Genomic DNA, 20413 nt, shown 5'->3' with positions numbered 1-20413 from the left:
TGTGTTATTTCTATGTATCCTTTTTTTTTTTTTTAACGATTTCTTATTTACGTTTACTTTGGAGGCCACCTAACCTGCAATATTTCCTGATCTAATTAAACAGGAAGGCTTCTTCTAGAGAGGCATTATTTTGTAGAATTAAGAGCAGGACTCTGGAGACAGATTGCCTGGTTTCAGTTTTCAGCTCTGCCTCTTATCAGGTGTGTGACCTTGAACAGGCTACTTATACTTTCTGTGACTCAATGTCCATGTATAATAGATTTACATGGAAAAATACATATCTTACAGAGGGTCATTGTGAGGATCAAGTGAATAAAAGTATAATAAGCACTTAGAAAAATGCTACACATGCATTAAGCGCTATATAAGTGAAAGCCAGTATTATTATTTTGATTATAATTATCATCATCATTGTAAATTTAATTCCACAGTTTTCTACTGAGTGACCATACTATAAGTGATACTATAGTAAATATTTGTGTAATTTAAAGTACTTTAGTTAAAAAACAAAAAGCAACTCTGGCTAAAATTAGACCAAAAAAATAAGAAAGAAAAGATAAAGTAAAAGAATTTTTTGGAGTCACATAGGGTACTTTACAGAATGGAGAGCAAAGCTGAACACATCAGCAGGATGGCAGACTAAGAGGTTCCAACTTTCATCCCCGCACAAAAACAACAATCTGACCATTGCTAATGGGTGTTAATAGCTCTGAGAAAGCTCTAGAGTACAATTAAGAAGGTCCAGCAACCCAGTGGAGTGCAGAAACCAAGGAAGGCCACATGTTATAAGTGTAGGAAGCATCTTACCTACACCTCCCATTCCACAGGGCAGCACAGGTTGGCACCAAGAGGGATCATGTTGGCTGACTTTTTCCTGTGGAGGCAAAGGAGGACAAAAGGACCTTAGCAGTCCTTAGTGCCACCAGGGACGCCCCCAACAACCTTCACCACCAATGACCTGCATAATCTTCACTAATGCTTACAACAGCTGAGTGCAGACACCAATGCAAGGCAACAAGTAATATGAAAAATCAAGGAAATATGACACCACAAAAGGAACACAATAAATTCCTAGTAACTGACTTCCCCAGAATGTAGAAATGAATTGCCTGGCAAACAATTCAAAATAATTGTCTTAAAGAAGCTCAACAAGCTACAAGAAAACACAAATAGACAGCTTAACATAATCAGGAAAGCAACAAAAAGATAGAAATCATTTTTAAAAAACACACAGAAATTCTGGAGCAAAAGAATGCAACAAATGAATTTTTTAAAAATGTAATAGAAACAGCAGACTAAATCAAGCCAAAGAAGGAATCAGCAAACTCAAAGATAGGTTATTTGAAATTACCCAATCAGAAGAGATTAAAGAATAAAAGCCTATAGGATTTATGAGACATCAGGTGAACCAATATATGCATTATGGGAGTCTCAGGAGGGAGAGGGGGAGAGAAAGAGAATATCTACACTGAGACACATTGTAATCAAATTGTCAAAAGTCAAGGAGAAAAAATTTTCCAAGTATGAAGGGAAAAAAAAATAATGCATCATATATAGGAAATGTGGCAAACCCCCCCCCCCCACCACCATAAGACTATCTGCAGAATTCTACGCAGAAACCTTGCAGGTCAGGAGAGAGTGGAATGATGTATTCAAAATACTGAAAGAAAAAAAAAAATCTACAAACCAAGAACATTTTAGCTGAAAAAAATTATTCTTTAAGAATAAAGGAGAGGAAAATAGACTGATTGATAAACAAAACAAAAACTGAGGTCAGACAAACAAAAACCAAGGGAGTTTATCACCACTAGCCCTGCCTTGCAAAAAATGCTTAAGGAAGTTCTTCAAATCAAAACAAACAACATGGTAGACCACAAGGTGAAAGCATAAATCTTACTGGTAAGGATAAGAATATAGACAAATAGAGAATAATGTTATACTGTAATAGTGATGTATAAATTATTTTAACCCTAATATACAAGTTAGAAGATAAACATTTGTTAATGTATACAGTTTTAAAGAAGCAAACTCTAACTACAGGGAGACAAAGTGTGTGTAGCGTGGTAAAAGTGTAGAGTTATTGTATGTGATGGAAGTTAAATTGTCAACAACTTAAAATGGGTTATTATAACTATAAAATATTTTATCCAAACCTCGTGATGAAAATGGTATGAGATCATTGCATCATTTGGAAAAAGAAGATCTCTGCATCAGCCCTTGAATTGCTGCAGTTTCATTCAATCATTCATTCAGCACATATTTACTGAGCTCCTGCTGTATCAGGCACTTTTTATTGGCATTGTAGTTTTAGTAATGTGTTAAGGGTATTCCAATTATTTGCCTTCAAAGAACTTCTGTTTACTAGAGGATACTCAAAGCAAACCAATACCAATAGACTTGTAACTTTATTGTATAGAGGAGAAGAGGCAGCCAAGGAGACCATGTGGAATTGGTCATTGAAGTAGGCAGTTTTTTTTTTTTTTCCTATCAGTGGTGCTGTAGCAGCAAATAGAAGGAGTCACCTGGGTCAGATGTTGCCCAGAACCCCAGTAAGATGGAGACCAAGCTGTGACTGTTTTTAGCACTTTCTGTGGAGTAGTGACCAAAAAAAAAAAAAAAAAAAAAAAAAAAACCCGATTTGGGGGCATTGATGATGAAGAAGTAGAGATAGGGAAGACAGCTGTATGGAGGAGTTTGCTTGATACAAAGGAAAGCAGAAAACATAGAACCAACCACAGCTAATGGGAGAAGTGAGATTAAGGAGGTGTTTTAAAAACAACAACAACAAAAAAAGAGATAATTACAGAGCATGCCTGTGATTAATGGGAATGATGTAGTGGTGAGGAAGTGGGAGGGAGACTTGAATGATGTCCTTGAGAAGGTGAGAGGAGAAAGATCCAAGGTGATGTGGAAGGAATGGCTGTTTAATAGGATCAGAATCTTCCATTATAACAGGAGGGACTCAGAGTGGTTTGTAAATTTGATAATGGGATATTGAGTAGCTTCTCTGATGCCGCTTTTTTGCCAGTGAAGTGAGAATGGAAGGAAAGGGGTTTGAGAAGAGAGGAGAAGGCACGAAATACCATCTCAGAGAGTGGAAAAAGCACATTACTAAAGATGTGTAGCAGGATTTCTGTGCATTAGAGAGGTTTCATTCAAGATGTTATGGTAATAAACTTAATATAGTCAACCAATTCTATAATTTTTTGTAACCACTTTGAGTTGCTCCATTCCCAGCACAGAGAAGGCATATAGCCAGATTCATCTAAGGTTGTACTTCTGGGAGATGAATGCCATGATTGAAGACCAGAGGAAGGAAGTGAAGGGCATTAGCAAAGGAATGAAAGGTCATGAAGTGTAAGCTGATTAAGGGGGAATTAAGAACAGGAGGGATTGTGAAAGGTTAGAGAAGCGATATTGTTCATTCATTTGGTTTACGCATTCACTACGACAACTGAGCGTCTGTGTTCCAAACACTGTTCTGGGCCCTGTGGATATGTTTGTGGGCAAGACTGATCAAGTCTTCTCACAGAGTGGGGTGAGATGGACAATAAAGAATTAAAACCAGTACTGTTAAAGTCAGATATAGCTGAGCGCTATGAAGAATAGAGAGAGAGCATCCAGTGGGTGGGGAGAGCAGTGGCGATTTGGATGAGGTGCCCCAGGAAGGGAACCCTCTCTAGTGAAACTCAGCAGAGACTTGGGTGACGTAAGGGCACAAACCTGTGAACAGCTGGGAGCAGTGTGCTCGGCTGAGGGAACAGCAAGTGCTGTTCTGTTTTTCAAATGTCATTAGTGATTGAACAGTAAGGCCAACAAAGCCATGATAAACAAGGTGTTTTTTCCTGCCCTATTGTTTGTTTAAATGGTGTTTTCATTATAGTGAAGTAACACAGCGAGTTTAAGCAATTGGTGGTTGCACAAAAGGCATTAGAGTGAGCAGTCAGCTCAGTCAGAAGTCTCATTCAAATAGACCAAACATTCCAAATAAATGTAAATATACCATATAGAATATATTCATGTCTAATTTATCATTCCAATGACTAGCATTGAAATGCCACACCTAGTAGGGTTCACTTAATATTTGAGTGAATTTCCATGGCTACATACAGTTTAATACTTACAAATGCAGAAATCCCTTCCTTGAAACCTCTGCAAAGTTCTTCTAAGGGAAGAGTTCAAACACAAACCTGAGGTCTCTTCCCTTTGTCCTGGGAGTGTGGGGACTCCCATGCTGTAAAAGGGTTTTTTTTAGAACACTCTCTCACACCATATGCAAAAATAAACTCAAAATGACTTAAAGAGTTAAATAGAAGTCAAGACATGATAAACCTCCTAGAAGAAAACATAGGCAAAACATTCTCTGACGTAAATCTTGGCATTATTCTCCTAGAGAGGTCTACCCAGGCAACAGAAATAAAAGCAAAAATTAACAAACAGGACCTAATGAAACTTACAAGCTTTTGCACAGCAAAGGAAACCATAAGCAAAACAGAATGACAAATTTGCAAATGATGCAACTGACAAAGGTTTAATTTCCAGAATATATAAACAGCTTGTAGAACTTAATAACAAACAAATAAAAAAAAAAAAACCCAATCCAAAAATGGGTGGAAGACCTAAACAAGCAGTTCTCCAGTGAGGACATACAAATGGCCAATAGGCACATGAAAAAATGCTCAGTATTGTTAATTATCAGAGAAATGCAAATCAAACTACAGTGAAGTATTACCTCACGCCAGTCAGAACAGCCATCATTCAAAAGTCCACAAATGATAAATTCTGGAGAGGGTGTGGAGAAATGGAAGCTTCCTACACTGTTGGTGGGAATGTAGTTTGTTGCAGCCATTATGGAAAACAGTATGGAGATTCCTCAAAAGACTAAAAATGGACTTATCATACAATCCAGCAATCCCACTCCTGGGCGTATATCAGGAGGGAACTCTCATTTGAAAAGATACATGCACCCCAATGTTCATAACAGCACTATTTACAATAGCCAAACATAGAAGCAACCTAAATGTCCGACAGATGATAAAGAAGTTGTGATATATTTATAAAATGAAATACTACTCAGCCATAAAAAAGAATAAAATAATGGTTTGCAGCAACATGGATGGACGTAGAGATTATCTTTCTAAGTGAAGTAAGCCAGAAAGAGAATGAAAAATACCTTATGATATCACTTGTATGTGGAGTCTAAAAAAGGGAAAAAGATGAACTTACCTACAAAACAGAAAGATAGCCACAGACATAGTAAACAATCTTATGGTTACTGGGGGAAAGTGGGTGGGAAGGGATAAATTTGGGAGTTTGAGATTTGCAAATGCTAGCCACTATATATAAAAATAGATTTTGTAAAATTTCTGTGTAGCACAGGGAACTATATTCAATATCTTTTAATTACCTTTAAAGAAAAAGAATATGAAAATGAATATATGTGTGTGTATGCATGACTGGAACATTGTGCTGTACACCAGAAGTTGACACATTGTAGCTGACTATACTTCAGTTTTTTTAAAAAAAGGCTTTTTTCACATAGATGTAATTCACATCCCCTAAGATTCACCATACTAAACCCTAAACTCATTAGGGTTTAGTATGTTCACAAAGTTGTATAACCATTACCATTATCTAAATCCAGAACATTTTTATCAAGAGAAACCCATACAGACTGGAGCTATTAGAAGTCACTATACAATCCCTCCTTCTCCTGGCCCCTGGCAATCATGAGTCTACTTCCTGTCACTATTTGCCTCTTCTGAACATTTCATGTACATGAAGTCACACAACATATGTCGTTCTGTGTTTGACTTCTTTCACTTAGCATCATGTTTTCAAGATTAATCTATGTGTTTAGCAGGTATTACATTGCTGACTATTATTCCGTCGTGTGTATACACCATATTTTGTTTATCCATTCATCCATTGATAGACATTTGGATTATTTCCATTTTTTAGCAATTATAAATAATGCTGCTATGAGCATTCATGTATCAGTTTTTGTGTGGACATATGTTTTTAGTTCTCAGGTATATAGCTACAAGTATAAATGTCTTTTTAATGGCACAACTTTGAAAAGGTTTTACCTTTAAAGTGTTTCTCACTTAACTCCATAATATATCTCTTTTAAAACAATACATTAAGTTAATACCAGTTCCTTATTTAAGCTTCTGGTTGAATTACTTTTTCTCCAGAAATCTGAGTGACACTGGCCCTGCAGGAGATGCTGCTCGGGTTCTGTAACTCTGGGGCCCCTTCCATGGCCACTGCATTGGGGTTGGGGGGCGGGCAGTATTTTAGAGCTTTCTGATGGGGCATGGGGAATATGACTCTGAACAGGAAGTGGCTTACCTTTTTGTCAATAAATATTGCTTCCCAGAAGAATCATAAAATCATACAAGTCTGGAATTTAAGAATTCTCGGAGCTCATCTAATCCAGTCCTTTTGTTTTCAAGATCTTTGAACTGAGGGAGAGGTCAGGAGGTTAAAATGCTCGCCTGAGTTCCTCGAGCTGGTTAGTTAGAGAACCAGGAGGAGAAGCCAGGTCTCTTGACTCTGAATTTAGTGCTTTGACTGCCAAACATCACTTTGACTTGGTTGGCTGAATTTAAAGTCATAAAACAAACAAACAAAAAAACCCGTAATTCATGTAGATGGCATTTTCAGTTAAAAGATTACAGAAAATGCTTTCAGAGTCTTAGAGGGAAAAGCTGACTGTCAGCCTTAGACTTATTAATGCACAGGGACAGGGAGGCAAAATAGGAGCAATAAAGAAATACTGTTACTTTTAGTTTGTGCATCAAGGAGGAGGAAAGAATTATAGGTGTTTGTAAATTTACTCAAGACAGACATAAACAAAGGTCAGCTATTCCTATTAACTTCCCGTAAGAGCCAGCCTTTCTTCTCATCACAGTCTAACATTCACTTAACCAGTAGTTTAAAAGGAGGTATAAAGATTATGCATAATAATATTATCCAAGTGTAGCCAAATTACGCAACAGATTATGCAGTTAATCGCTTGGATCTTTTAAATGTCATGCTGGATTTAGTTTATCCCTTTCACAGTGAGTCAGAAGCAGGAATGGGTTCATTCACTATTTCCAGTAAAGGGCTTACCACCAGCAGGTGTTGTGACTGGTGGGAAAGGCTAGGGCTGGAATGCGCACTTATTTGGAGATCTCAGAAATGTACCCTGGATCCTTACATAGGACTGGGCGTGCGGCCACAGGCAGCTGAGGGTGTTGGAAGCCCTGCAGCCACCCCCTAGCTCAGAAGATGCTCTTGATCCCCCACCTCAGTCTGGAAATATTGTTTCCTGGCACAGAGCAGAGAACAGGTGCCTTGTATAACTCTGTGGTCCTGATCTGAGTCTCAGCTCTACCCCTCTCTGTGTGATGTTGGATGCATCCCCTCAGAATCCACATCCCTCATCTGTAAAATTAGGGGGAGGGTAGACCAGCTTATGTTTAAAAACTCTCTTGGCTTGAAAATGCTGTGGTTCTACAACCTAGTCATTTAAGATGTCAAGTATATTGGATGATAAGTCATATATAAAGATGACAAGAGCTCAGGCTAAAGTAACTCAACCATCTTTGAGTCCCGGGTGGTTTATTTAACGTCTGTAAGCTTTCACTGTGTGATACTTCAGAGGGGAATGTGATGACGATAATACCGAGCTCATCGGGCCGTTGGGGGTGGAAATGGCAGTATGAAGGTAAAGTCTGTAGCACAGTGCCTGATACAACCTGTAACCTGGTAATTAGTTATTAGTCATAAGTAGCATTGTTATTTTTTAGGGACATTTTATCCTAATAATATACTGTTCCCTTTAGAAATAAATGAATGTAACTCCAGCAAATTTTAGTAATATTATAAAGTATGTAGACTACAATTTTGTTTAAAAGATGATTACTTCACCCTAAAGTCAAATAGGGAGAAAAAACCTTACTATTTAGATGAATGAGTGGTAGGCATGGAAGGGGAAGAAATGGGATACAGAGGTGAAAATTATAGAGCAGGTGAAAGAAATCTGACTTATTTTCTCCTTAGCTTTGTTGTTGACTATAATCTTCGTCTTATGTATTTTTGTTCTATCTTAATTTGGAGTTCGAATCGCCCACAGAAAATTTATTCAAGTTAATGGTTATTCAGAAGTGAGACCCTACATTATTTTTTAAAAAACCAAGGTTATTGTTGTTTTTATTTATCATGTAGAAATAAATAATAAATCTATCCAACCCCAAGTAATCTGCCACCTTGTAATCTCTGCTGTTATTTTTACATGTACCATTTTGGTGTGAACCAAGGATTTAGAAACTTAATAATTTTGGAAACAGATACTCAGATATTTTTTCTCAGGATATTGGTATGAAACTACCACTATTCAATTGCAGTTTGCTAAACTAGATGAAAGAATTTGTGATAAAACATTTACAGAATCAGAACTCATTTGTCAAGTACCTGGAGAGAGTTGGAAATTCCAAGTTTGGTGTTTGATATCTTGGAAAATTATTTAATTCTCCAAAGAAGAGGTGAAGTGTCTGTGGTTATGTAAGTGGCATGATAGTGTAGATGAGATTTTTTCATAATTGTCTCTGAGTGTATATGTCCCATATGTCCCACATCTACTCCATCACCATCTTACATTACTTCACTGCTGTATGTGAAGAAGAAGAAATGAAATGTTTTGACTCGTTGCTACAACCTCACTAGCTTCTGATGTGAACAAATTAATCCAGAAATGCCTTTGCTCCCTTACAAATTGCTTTTCACTGCATTGTAATTTCTGTTTAGGGTAATGTTCTGCAGTCTCTAATGTTTCTTTTATACTTTTTTTTTTTTTTAATAGGAGGCCAACTGTAAGAAATCCTTACCCATCCTTCTCACAAAAGACATCGAAAGAGACAAGCGAAAGCCATCTCCAAAAACCAAGGTAGGTTATGTCTGCTCCTTAGGCTACTGTGTGAAAGGTTTAGTAAGGTTCTTCATGGTCTTGTATTTCACATGCTCTGTTGCTTGCATTCTCCTTTGCCTTTTGTTTGTTTGTCTTTGGACTGGATGGTCCAAAAAGCACTTTTTATTTAGTATATTTAATTGAGGGTTATAGTCATCCAAAAATTCTCTGGCCACTCCTATTCTGTAACAGACAGTGACATTTTTTTAGTAGACAGTTTAACTTCTCAATCAGAATCGTTTCCATTGTATTCCCTACAACATAGGAAACACTCAGATGTAATGGAAGGTTACTTCTGGCAGGTGAAATAAAGTGTGCAACTGTAATTTTTCTTTTGCCAAATAGAAATCACTTTATTGATTCTTGTCGGATGATAAAAATAGCACATGATCAATGAAAAGTATTTAAGCACATTTTAACAAGAAAAAAAAAGAACTATCATACATATGACAGGATAAAGGGTCTAATGTGTAAAATTCTGTCCTCCTTATTGAGAAACTTCCAAAATGCACATAAATTGTTTTGCCAGTGAAAAGAAAAACTCCTTTAACCCAACATATATCATGAGAATTTATTTAATAATTTGTCCAACCAAAAAAGTGATTGTGTTAATTTTAGAACCCCTTTGGAAATCTTTAATCTTTTCTTTTGAGTAGAACTTCTCCTATTTACTAGATGTATATAATATCCCTAACTGGTCACTATGACATTTGTAGAGCTACTTTTTTTTTTTTTTTCCAATTCTAAGGCAAAATGTTTTTCAAACTTTCTTGAGTCCATTGTAGGCAACATTTAAAAGAATTCTGGTCTCTGGTTTTAATTGCTGGTTATTATAAAAATAATTGAGGCTTTATTTTTAGAGGCAAATCAAGTGATGTATTGAGTCATTAGCATCTTATTTATGGTAAGAGTCTGTGGTTTATTTTTAAAAGAAATAGAAACAACTTTTTAAATAAAATTATTCCACCTTGATGATTTTTCTGGAAAATTATCTTAAACTACTATGCTTTCTTTTCCAGAGTCAAACTATTTTTTGCATCTTTTTCACTGAAATATTTGTGTATGTAAACTTACATACACCTAATTCAAATGCATAGTAGAAATCTTATTTTCTGTGAATCAATAAAAAATTTATTGTCAAAAATATACTCACCAAACAAATGCTCTAAAAAAATGTAGGATTTGAAGAACACTTTTAGGTAACATTTGCTTATTAATTCCATTTTTATTGGCGTAACTACTTCTGGGTGAAAAGACCTTAGATAAATCACTTCCTAAATGAAAGATAATCTTGAAACTTGGCATAGAAATTGTTTGAGGGGATTCTATTATTCTTATGAACTTAATCCCATTTGGAATATTTCAGGGTATAGAGAATCAGTGGTTAACGTGCATTATTTATCCTCTATCAGTCTCACTTTATGGTTCACGATGAAGCTAATTCAATAGAGAAATTACTTCACTGGTTAATCCTTCATTTGTAACTTCAGGTTTTTGTGGTCTTACATGAGCAAGTTCAAATCTACATGAGCAAACTAAGCACTGCTTAGCCCTGCTTACTCTAGGGGTGATTAAAATCTTTGTAATTTCAAATCCCAGAAATAAGGCAGAGCATGTGAGCTGGAAGAGATTATAAGGCACAAACTACCAAGATTTTATCTTAAGATCTTTTTTCCTCCAGTAGATATTTGAAAGCTGAAGCTGAGAACACCTTCAAAATATAATTGGTGTAAAAAACAAACAAACAAACAAAGCGTGGTTGGTGTGTCCTTTCTAAAGTGACTTAGTGAGCTATGAGAATGATGTGTGTCCTTAGTACTGATGTTACTCCATTTGGCCTCCATAGCTGCCTTTCTGAGACATCTCTGGTTACAGCTATATCTGCCTTGGACAGCTAAGTATTTCTGATCCCTATATGGCTAGAGATATAAAATAGTCCAGGGATGGCATGTGTCCATTGACTCTGGAGATGTCTTTCTAGTCTAAGCCGTCTGTCCCCACCTGTGTTCCCTCTGCTAGCGGTTGTCTCTGCTCTTAGGCAGTGGGGATGATTATATTTCTCTCTCTTAGATAGGAAACCACTTCTTAATCTGAGTCCAAGTTGGAAAAAAAAGTATGATACCTCCTTTACACAGCACCATGACACTTTCTGGATGAGCAATGATCACCAGCCCTGCCAGCTCAAGAACATATTCGTATAACCATTTCATGCCCAATACTGTGTAAACCATGTATGCAAACAGATAATTGGAACAGGTGATACAGAAGGGAACATCAAATAGATTTTTCAAGAGATGTAGAACATACAAAGACACTGATCCTTGTATAATCATGACTAGAGGAAAGGAGACAGTCTTTTTTCTACCAAATACAGGTGCTAATGTCTCTAAATAAGCCTCAACCCATATTCATTGGTCACAGTAAAAACCTGAAGAGGGTCCAGGAACTCAGGGAAGAAAACTGTCTTCCTTCTTTCTTTCCTTAGGGTATGCCCTAGACTTCCCACTGCACTTGCTATGTTCTTGACCTCAGTTAAAAAAAGCTCAAGTTCAGGTCATTGTATGAGGATGAATAAATAGTTATGTGGTAGAAGCAACTGTTAAGTTGTTTGTCTTTTCAAAGGTTAATGGCTTCAGGAACCATGCATCATTTATGAAGATTTTCTTCACTGATGAGATTATCACAGTTGTATTTTCCTAAATGTCTTTAGAAATGCTTATACCTATTAGCAAAGTAAACTAGGAACTTAAAATAATGTAGGGTTTTGAGAAACTCTAGTGTCAATGTAATTTAATTTTCAATATGGAAATCAATAGAAAGAGTAATTTAATAAGCATTAAATTTTACTAAGACTCCAAGTCATTTTAAAATCACTGCTAATGGATGTGCATATATTTTATGTTGCTTAAATTAATGTGTACATTCTAATTAGTATTTTGCTTTTTCCGGTTGATATCATTTCACTTTGTGTTTTCACAAATAAACCTGCTTTGCGTGCTTATTCCTTTAATAATGAAAGTAATAGCGGTGGTAGCAGCAGTAACAGTGACGATTGTGACAGCTAACATGGATTGAGTGCCAGACTCTGTACTAACTACTTAATATGTTCTCTAACGATCATAATGTTTCATCTGTTGCCACACCATATTTAGCTATTTGAATATATGGAACTGCCTCCATCATTTATATAGAAAGCACTACTAGGGAAGTGTTAACAAAGAATGACTTGACTGTTAGAGTATTATTTCCTTAGCTTTTATTACCTATAGTAGAATTAACAGATATGAATTGTTTTATGACTAATGTACCCTAATGTACCATCTCTCCACCCTATTTTGAAATAATCACTTCTATGCATGTTATTATAGCCTAAGTGCGTACCCATATATTTACACACAATATATATTATGTTTTTGCAGGTTTTACAACTTTATATATAAAAGTATACAGCATGTCACCTTCTGCAGCTATCTTTGTCCAATGCGCTCTATCAATATTCACTTTCAGTAAGAATATTGTTTATTTAGGTATTATTCCACGTTTTTCTGATACTTGAGTTGTTTCCAACGTTTAGATAATTTTCAATATTTCGCTATTACAAACCAATTTTAAGTGAGTGTTTTCATATGACACCTTTTACGTACCTGCAGTAGTAGGGTCGTAAGTGGGGACCGCTCTGTCCACGTATTACATGTGCACTCTTAAAATGTGCCAGTTTACGTGCTCAGCAGCTCAACAGTGCTCAACAGTGTGTGACTGTTTCCATGTCTCACATCCTCACAAATCCTTGGTAATATCAGAGTCTTTGCTGTTGTTCCCCAGTCTGATGAGTGTGGGATGCATCTTGCTTTTGCTTGAATTTGGATTTCTCTGATTTCTGATTGTCACAGAGACATTTATATTTCATTGAATATCCACGTGTTTCTCCGACGTTTCCCAGCTCCACTGCAGGTAGGTGAGGCCAGCCAACTACTTTGGGCCAATAGGCTGTGAGCAGAAGTGACAAGTGTCACTTCAAGGGCAGAGATTCAAAATTTGTGCACTTCTCCAGCCCTTTCTACCAGTCCATCAACTAGACAGTGGAACCTGGGTCCTCTGGTGACTTCTGTGGAGCAGAGCCACCTGTCAGCTTGGATTGGCTCTGTGTCGTGACTGAGAAGTAAACCTGTTCTGTTAAGCCACTGAGATCTCTGACTTAGTCCGTAGCTTCACTGTAATGTAATGCAGTGTGTATTTCGTGTGTTTATGTTTTCCTGTGTTCATTAGACTTAGGTCATATCTGTGATTATTAATCTGTGTACTGTTTTCCCCCAACGTAGCAAATTTTGCTACTGGGTTGTTTGTCTTTTTCTTAAAGATTTATAAGAGTTTGTTAGCTATTGTTAGTTATATGTGTTCCAAATACTTTGACTCAGTTTTTTGGTTTTCTTTTCACATTGAACATAGTGTCTTTTAATGCATGAAAGCTTTTTATTTCAGTGTAGTCAGATTCATCAATGTTTAGTTTTTGTGCTTTTTTACATCTTGCTTAAGAAATCCTCGTCTACTTTGAGGTCACGAAGAAAGTTTTTTAAATTGTTTTCCAAAAGTTTTAACTGTTGCTTTGCATGTGTATGGGTCTCAATCCATTTGAAATTAAGTTTTGTGTAAAGACAAAGTAGGGATATAATTTTATTTATTAAATCAATCAGCATTTGTTCAGTAGTTCATCTTTCTCCCACTTTTTGAAATATCATTTCCATTATATATCAAATGTTTTTATGTCTTTTTCTGGACTGTATTATTTGTTGTTTTATCTGTGTATCCTATGTCATTACCACAGTGTCTTAATTAGTGCTATCTGGTAGGATAAGTCTCTTCAACTTTGTTCTTCTTAAAAATTATCTTGGCCATTCTTGAACTTTGGCTTTTGCAGTTGAATATTGTCAAGTTTCATGAGAAATTTTCGTTAGAACTCAAATTGAATTGGTAGATCAATTTTATGAGAATTGGTCTTCAATCCATGACTGTCATATAACTTTCCACTTACTCAGGTCCTCTTTAATGTCTTTTGATTTTAAAAATATATATTTAATTTTCTTCTTAAATGTCCTGGATAGCTCATAGATGGAATACTTACTGTCTTCAAACTTTGTTGCTGATATTTAGTGTTTAAACTGATTTTTATTGTTGACACTATATCTGGAAACCTTGCCAAATTCTTATTCGTTCTGATATTTTGTTGAGCAATTCTCTTTGACTTCCTTTGTACACAGTCATATCATCTGGAAATAATGAGGATGGATTGTTTATTCCTTCTGAAGTCTTTTATCATTTAATTTCTTTTTTCTCATAATATGTTCTAGGATTCCCAGTAAAAGTTTAAATAGAAATGGTGATAGCATGCTTTCTTGAGTTGCTTCCTGTTTTTAAGGGAAAGTTTCTACTTTTGACTTTTAAGTATTATCATGGCATATTTCTTTTTCTTTCTCTCTCTCTCTCTTTTTTTTTTTTTTTTTGGTAATTCTTTGACAATGCCAGGCACATAGCAGACCTTCAAAAAAGGCTTGAAGATGAACAGATATTTAATTGCTTATTTTGTCTCACATAAAAGTAGTTAGTGTTCATATGTTTTTCTTCAGATGTACAGTTATTAGGTTTACAATATTTGCTGTAGATGTTTGGTAGATTTATTTTATACACCTAAGGAGGTTCCCTTATATTTATGCTTTGCTAAGAATTTTTATCTTGAGTGAAAAATTTTAGTGAATGTTTTCTTTTGCATCTGATAAGATAATTACATGGTTTTTCTTCCTTATTCCTTTATCATGGGGAGTTACAGATTGTCTAACCTTAAACCAACACTGCATCACTAGAATAAACCAGTTCTGAACCTGGCCTTGATACATATTTTTAAATACCTTGCAAGTTTTGGACAGTTGATATTTTGTTTAGTATTTTTGCATCTAGGTTTTTAAATACGTTTTGTTTTATCTACTTTTGGTATAAAATTTATAGAGCCTAGTGAAATCAATTGAGGAGAGTGTTTTCTAATCTGTGAAACAGTTTAAGACGGAAGGTTTATGAAGGGAAGTAGTAAGAGATAAGCTCTGAAAGACAGGCTGCAGCCAAATTGCAGAGGGGTGTGATTGTTAAATCTTGCATAAAGATTGCTGTGCTGTGTGACAAAAGTTATGAAAATAAACAGCAAACAGGAACAAATGTAAAGCATAAAAGAAAATTAATTTTTGTGCAACAGAGAAAGGGTTTTTGTGCAACAGAGAAGGGGGTTTAGAATAGCAACAAAAGAAGGCACATATATGAACAAAAAGATGGTAATTCTTAGAGGTTTTTTTCTTTTTGGCCAAGTCAGGTGACTAAAGAAGGATGACTTTAATGAACAGATCTTTGACTTCCCAGTCTTACAGAAGCAACTATGTCACTTAAAAGTTGTGTGTCCTTAGGCACATTGCAGAATATTCTGCAGTCTCAGTATTCTAATTTATAAAAGTTAGTAACATAATAATAGTCGTTTTAAGTGTCACTTATTGAGTATTTACTGTTTTCTAGACTCTGTGAAAAATACTTATAATATTACTTTATTAAATCCTCACAACACTATAGAAATAACTTTTAGATAGAATAACTTTTCTCAGTCCATATTGCCTTGATTACACTTCAATAATAAAGCAATCTCAGAATCTTAGTGGTACATTTGTTTCTTGCTCATGCAACCCATCCGGTTTAGATTGACAAGGGAGCTCTGCTTATGCTGCTCGCCTGAGAACCTGTTCAGACAGCGCCCATCTCTGATGTGGCCAGTTACTGTGCCAGAGGACAAAGAAAGAGTTCTGTAGGATCTTGCATTGACAATTGAATGCCTTGGCCTGGAAGTAACTCCATCACTTCTGGTCTTAACTCATTAGTTCAGAACTAATCATAATGCCCCACCCAGCCACAATGGAAATAGGGAATACAACCCTATGATGTGCCTGGAAGAAACCTGCCCAATATTTGCCAATACCTTCATTTTCCTTCTTTCTTTCCAACTGAGAAAATGGAGCCTTAGAGAACCTAGTTAATTTTCCCATAAGTGCCCAGTATATTTGATCCTGAAGCTCAATCTCTTGACCCTCGTAGTGCCTCACATCTCTGTAGTCCTACATGCCATGTTGGGTTATACTCCCTCCTCTGCAGATAAGTTGTGAGAATTAAAGGTAATATGTATATAAGTAAGTGGTACACCGCCTGGGGATGGAGTAAGCATACAAGGCCTAGTGAAGTTAGCTGTTTTCTTCTTTTACTTCTTAACCCGTAACTCAGTGTCTTGAAGTGCAAAAGCTCTGAACTGTTTTTACGTGACTGTGTGTTTTCTCTGTGATGACAGCAGCCCTTCTCAGTTACCAGCATTAGACGTGTTTTGTGTGTCAAGTCATCCGGTTACACACAACTTCTTATTCTCATCAGCCATTCTGAAAACCATTTTATGTATCAGCTAAGCTTTTGTGATGCTGGACCCTGCCAGGCTAGCCTCTCAAACTCTCAATTGTGATAAGCTAACTAGGCTTTAGCAGGGCATCCTAGGAATCTGATGCCTAACCGATAACTTAGCTATTGCCGTGGAAATCTGTAGGTTAAATCTCATGTCATCGGGCCACGGAGTTTGGACTTTTCCCTCATTGTAATAACTGTTTATTCATTGTCCCACACCATCAGATGCAGATGTAGAACTACTTGTTTGTTAAGGGCTCTCATACTCAGAATTTACAGACATTAAATAGCTTTATAAATGCTAAAGAAGATTCTTAAAGCCACCACTGAATACTGCCATGATTCTTAAAATCCTCGATCATTAGCTTTCCTTAGTAATTATGTTGAAAACCAATATTGAGAAAATGTTTGTTTACTTTGCATCTCAAATGTTCATGGAGTGAATTTTAAGTAAGAGAAGAAAATTCTAGATGTGGAGTATAACTGACTCCTTTAAATTGATTTTCTGAAGCAACTATACTTTCTATTTTAAGACAGAATATGGTACATAAAATAAAGTTAATCAATATGTGTCTACAAAAGAAAAAAATTACTGGTATAGTGTGTCCCCCGTTGTCTTTATCTAATTCCTATTTCCAAATTAAATAGATGACTGCTTTTATAAGCAGTCTTTTTATGGAAATGTAATTTCTCTTAAAAGTACCAAATTGCTTTAACTAAAATATATAACCCTTCATCAGGGAGTGGGTCAGCAAATGTTCAAAAAGAGAAAAGATTTGTTTATTCAGCTAAGTAAACTCGGGGTGAGCCCCACCACTGGTCCCACTGAGGGGCCTTTGTAAGGGATGGATACAGTATAAGGAGTAAGAAGTGTAAGATAAGCTAGAAGGGAAAGTGGAGGTAAACTGAGGAGGACCTTGAATAGGAGATTTGTACTCACAAATTTAAACCTTATTAAATAGACAGTGCAGAACCACTGAAGACTTTTTGTTGTTGTTAACTCTTATAAAAGTCAAATAACACTGAAAAAAGACAGTAAAGGAAAAAGGCAAAAATCCAGCTCCCCTCTTTTCTACCTTTATTATGATCACTGTTAGAATTTTGATGTGTAATTTTTTTTGCCTGTTTTCCTGCATGTCTGTGGATGTATTTGAAAGATACATTCGTATTTTACAAGCAATTTTACTTTCTTCTGTTTTCCCTTCATGTATTTATTATAAGCATTGTCTGTGTTAGTACAGACTTCATAATAACAATGATGATCGTTCTCATATTATTATATGTCAGATTTTCAGTAATGTAATATTCAATTTTATAAATACTGCATGGTTAAACATTTTCCAGCATAAGATTTGTTTCTCAGCTAGAGTTATTTCCTCAGGACTGATTGCTGAAAGTGGATTTACCAGTTCGAAAGGTATAAATATTTTTATGGCCCTTCAAGCCTCTTGCTAAGTTAAATTTTTACTAAAGAGTTATAAAAATTTACACAGCCACTGGAAAATATGAGAGTGCCATTTCCATCCAGCCTCGTCGGCATTAGGTATTATGATTTAATCATTGCCTGTGAGCAGAGTTGTTTTTTATTCCTCCATCTCGTTCATACCACAGAATTATAGTACTCCACTTTTCAAACTATTATCCCCTTAACTTTAAATTTTCATCATTACAGCTCATTTTCACAACAGAAATATTTAGTGTCCTTAGGGAAGGAAGAGGCACAGAGAAGTAATTTGCCTTAGCTCACAGGCTCAGGACAGAAATGTAAATTTAGACTGCCAAAGTCTCAGTTTAGAGTTAATCTTGGGTTTTGAAAATTGGCATAATTAGAATGTAAATATATGAATTATGCATATTATTGCAAGCAGCGATTTTGCTTACGTATTCTGAATTTTGTGCAGCTTCTGATGTTAGTCCTTTTGGTCGTTTCGTGCTGAGTCATGTCTGTTGTGATTGTTTCTCCTCTCTGCCTGACCAGGCATTTAGCCTGCATTAGTTATTTATTTTCTCAAAATACTAGTTGCCTACCATATGACAGGCCTTGCACTAAAAGCTAAGTGCTTAGATATTCGACTTGACACACAGAGTTTTCAATCCAGTGGGGAACACAGACTAACCCTCAAATATTTAGTTGCAAATTGGGTTAATTGTTAGGAAGGAAAATAGAATGCCCTGACAACTTATAACAATGGCATCTGATTTAAACTCATACATCCAGGGAGGAATTCTTGAAGGAAGTTATATTTCTTTTCTGGAAGGAAGATGAGTGAGAATAGGTGAGGGAAGGACAGGGCGGAGGGGAGAAGATTTCCCAGCGTTGTAACAACACGTGAGAAGGGCCTGGGGCTGGATTAATGAGCAGAGGCCGCTGGGAGGAGGCTGAAGCCTGGGGAGAAAAGTGGAGAGGACCTCCACGTGAGGCTGGAGCAGGGCTTTGCAGGCTGTTAAGCATTTGGCCATTTTGCCAAAATGAAATGAGAAACCATTGATAAACTTTAAATAAGGAAAATTATAACAATGTTTATGTTTAGAAGATATAAATCTGGCTCCTATTTGGTGAATACAGTCCAGAGAGAACAAAAGTTCAAGTAGGAAAACCGATCAGGAAGTCTTTGCAGTTGTCCAGCAACAACGTAGGAAGCCTGGAATGGATAGAGATGAAGAGAAGTAGACTTACTTGGGATTTTTCTGAATGACAGAATTAGAACTTGGTCATGGATTTGGTGTAAGAGGTGAAAGAAAGGGACATGCCAAAGGTGACTCTCAGGTCCCTGGTCTGGGAAATGAGGTGGTTGGAGACCATGTACGTGATGGTTTGAACTCTGGCCCTGCTGTGTGCTCTGTAAGCTCTCTTATTTAGTTTCACTATCCTCTAAATGTAGATGTTAACTGAAGATCATGTTTGAATGTAGGAGAGAGGTCTGGACAAAGATGCAAATTTAAGAATCATTAGCATATTGATGGCATTTGGTGCATAAATGAAGAGTCCTAATCTTTTCTGTATTATAATATGAGAACTAAGGAAAGGCAGGTGATTACTACTATGCCTGTGTTGAAGTCGTTGAGAGATTATGGACACACTGAGTAGCCAAGATAGAACTTGCATTGTAGGAGGGTGTGTGTTGCAGAGGGAACAGCAGGTACAAAGGGAAGGAGATAAGGAAAGTGTATGTATTTAGAGACTTGCAAAAATCTTGGTCTTAGAGAGTGGCAGGAAGTGAACTTGCAGAAATAGTCTGGTGGAATTTATGGGATGCTAAAGAGTGTGGATTATAGACTATGGAAAGTGGAAAGCCATTGAACTATTTTAATCAGGGAATAAGATCAGATCACCCCTATCAACAGAGTGGATTGAAAAGGGGGAGACTCATGAGGAAGTTATGGTCCAAATGAGCTATGGGAAAGGCCTAAACCAAAGTGACAGATAGGGAATGAAAGTAAACAGAGAAAAGCCTCAGGTCTTTATGCTGTAGTTGTCAGAGGTATTATATTTTTATAACTCCACAGAACAGTGTTGAAATTCTTGCTTTAAAGAGTCATATGTATTTCAAATAAATCAAGAGAAACACAGGTTTTACATTTCCACACATAGCTGGTTACCATTTCTGGTGCTCTTCGTTCCTTCCTGCAGCTGTCCGTTTCTGTTACCATTTCTGTGCAACAGAATTTCCTTTAGCATTTTTTACAGTGCTGATCTGCTGGTAATGAAATACTAGTTTTGTTTATCTAAAGATGACTTCATTTAACTTTCAATCTTGAAGAATACTCTTTGACATATAGAGAGGTCTGTGTTTACAGTTGTTTGTTGTTCTTTTTTTCCTTTCAGCCCTTTAAAACTGTCATTCCATTGTCTTCCAGTCTCTTTTTGTTTCATTTTTTCTGGTAAGTTTGGAACCATTGTGTCATTGTTTCTGTATACATAAACTATCTTTGTCTCTGGCTGCTTTAAATATTTCACTTTATCTTTGGTTTTCTGCAGTGTTTTCT

The 20413-nt window shown here is 36.2% G+C and overlaps 1 protein-coding gene across 4 annotated transcripts in view; it reads left to right on the top strand.

Moving 5' to 3' along the window:
* FAM13A (family with sequence similarity 13 member A) overlaps positions 1-20413 on the top strand; it is a 285708-nt gene that overhangs the window by 133356 nt on the left and 131939 nt on the right. For all 4 annotated transcript variants that reach the window (XM_064486374.1, XM_031433856.2, XM_064486371.1 and 1 more), the window contains exon 6: positions 8852-8935. In XM_064486374.1, the coding sequence (XP_064342444.1) occupies positions 8852-8935 (84 nt within the window). The remainder of the gene's footprint in view (positions 1-8851; positions 8936-20413) is intronic.

Source organism: Camelus dromedarius, chromosome 1 (assembly GCF_036321535.1).
Source record: "Camelus dromedarius isolate mCamDro1 chromosome 1, mCamDro1.pat, whole genome shotgun sequence".
In the NCBI taxonomy this organism is placed as follows: Eukaryota; Metazoa; Chordata; class Mammalia; order Artiodactyla; family Camelidae; genus Camelus; species Camelus dromedarius.
The sequence above is the reverse complement of the archived record's forward strand: the minus strand, read 5'-3'. Positions and strand labels throughout refer to the sequence as shown.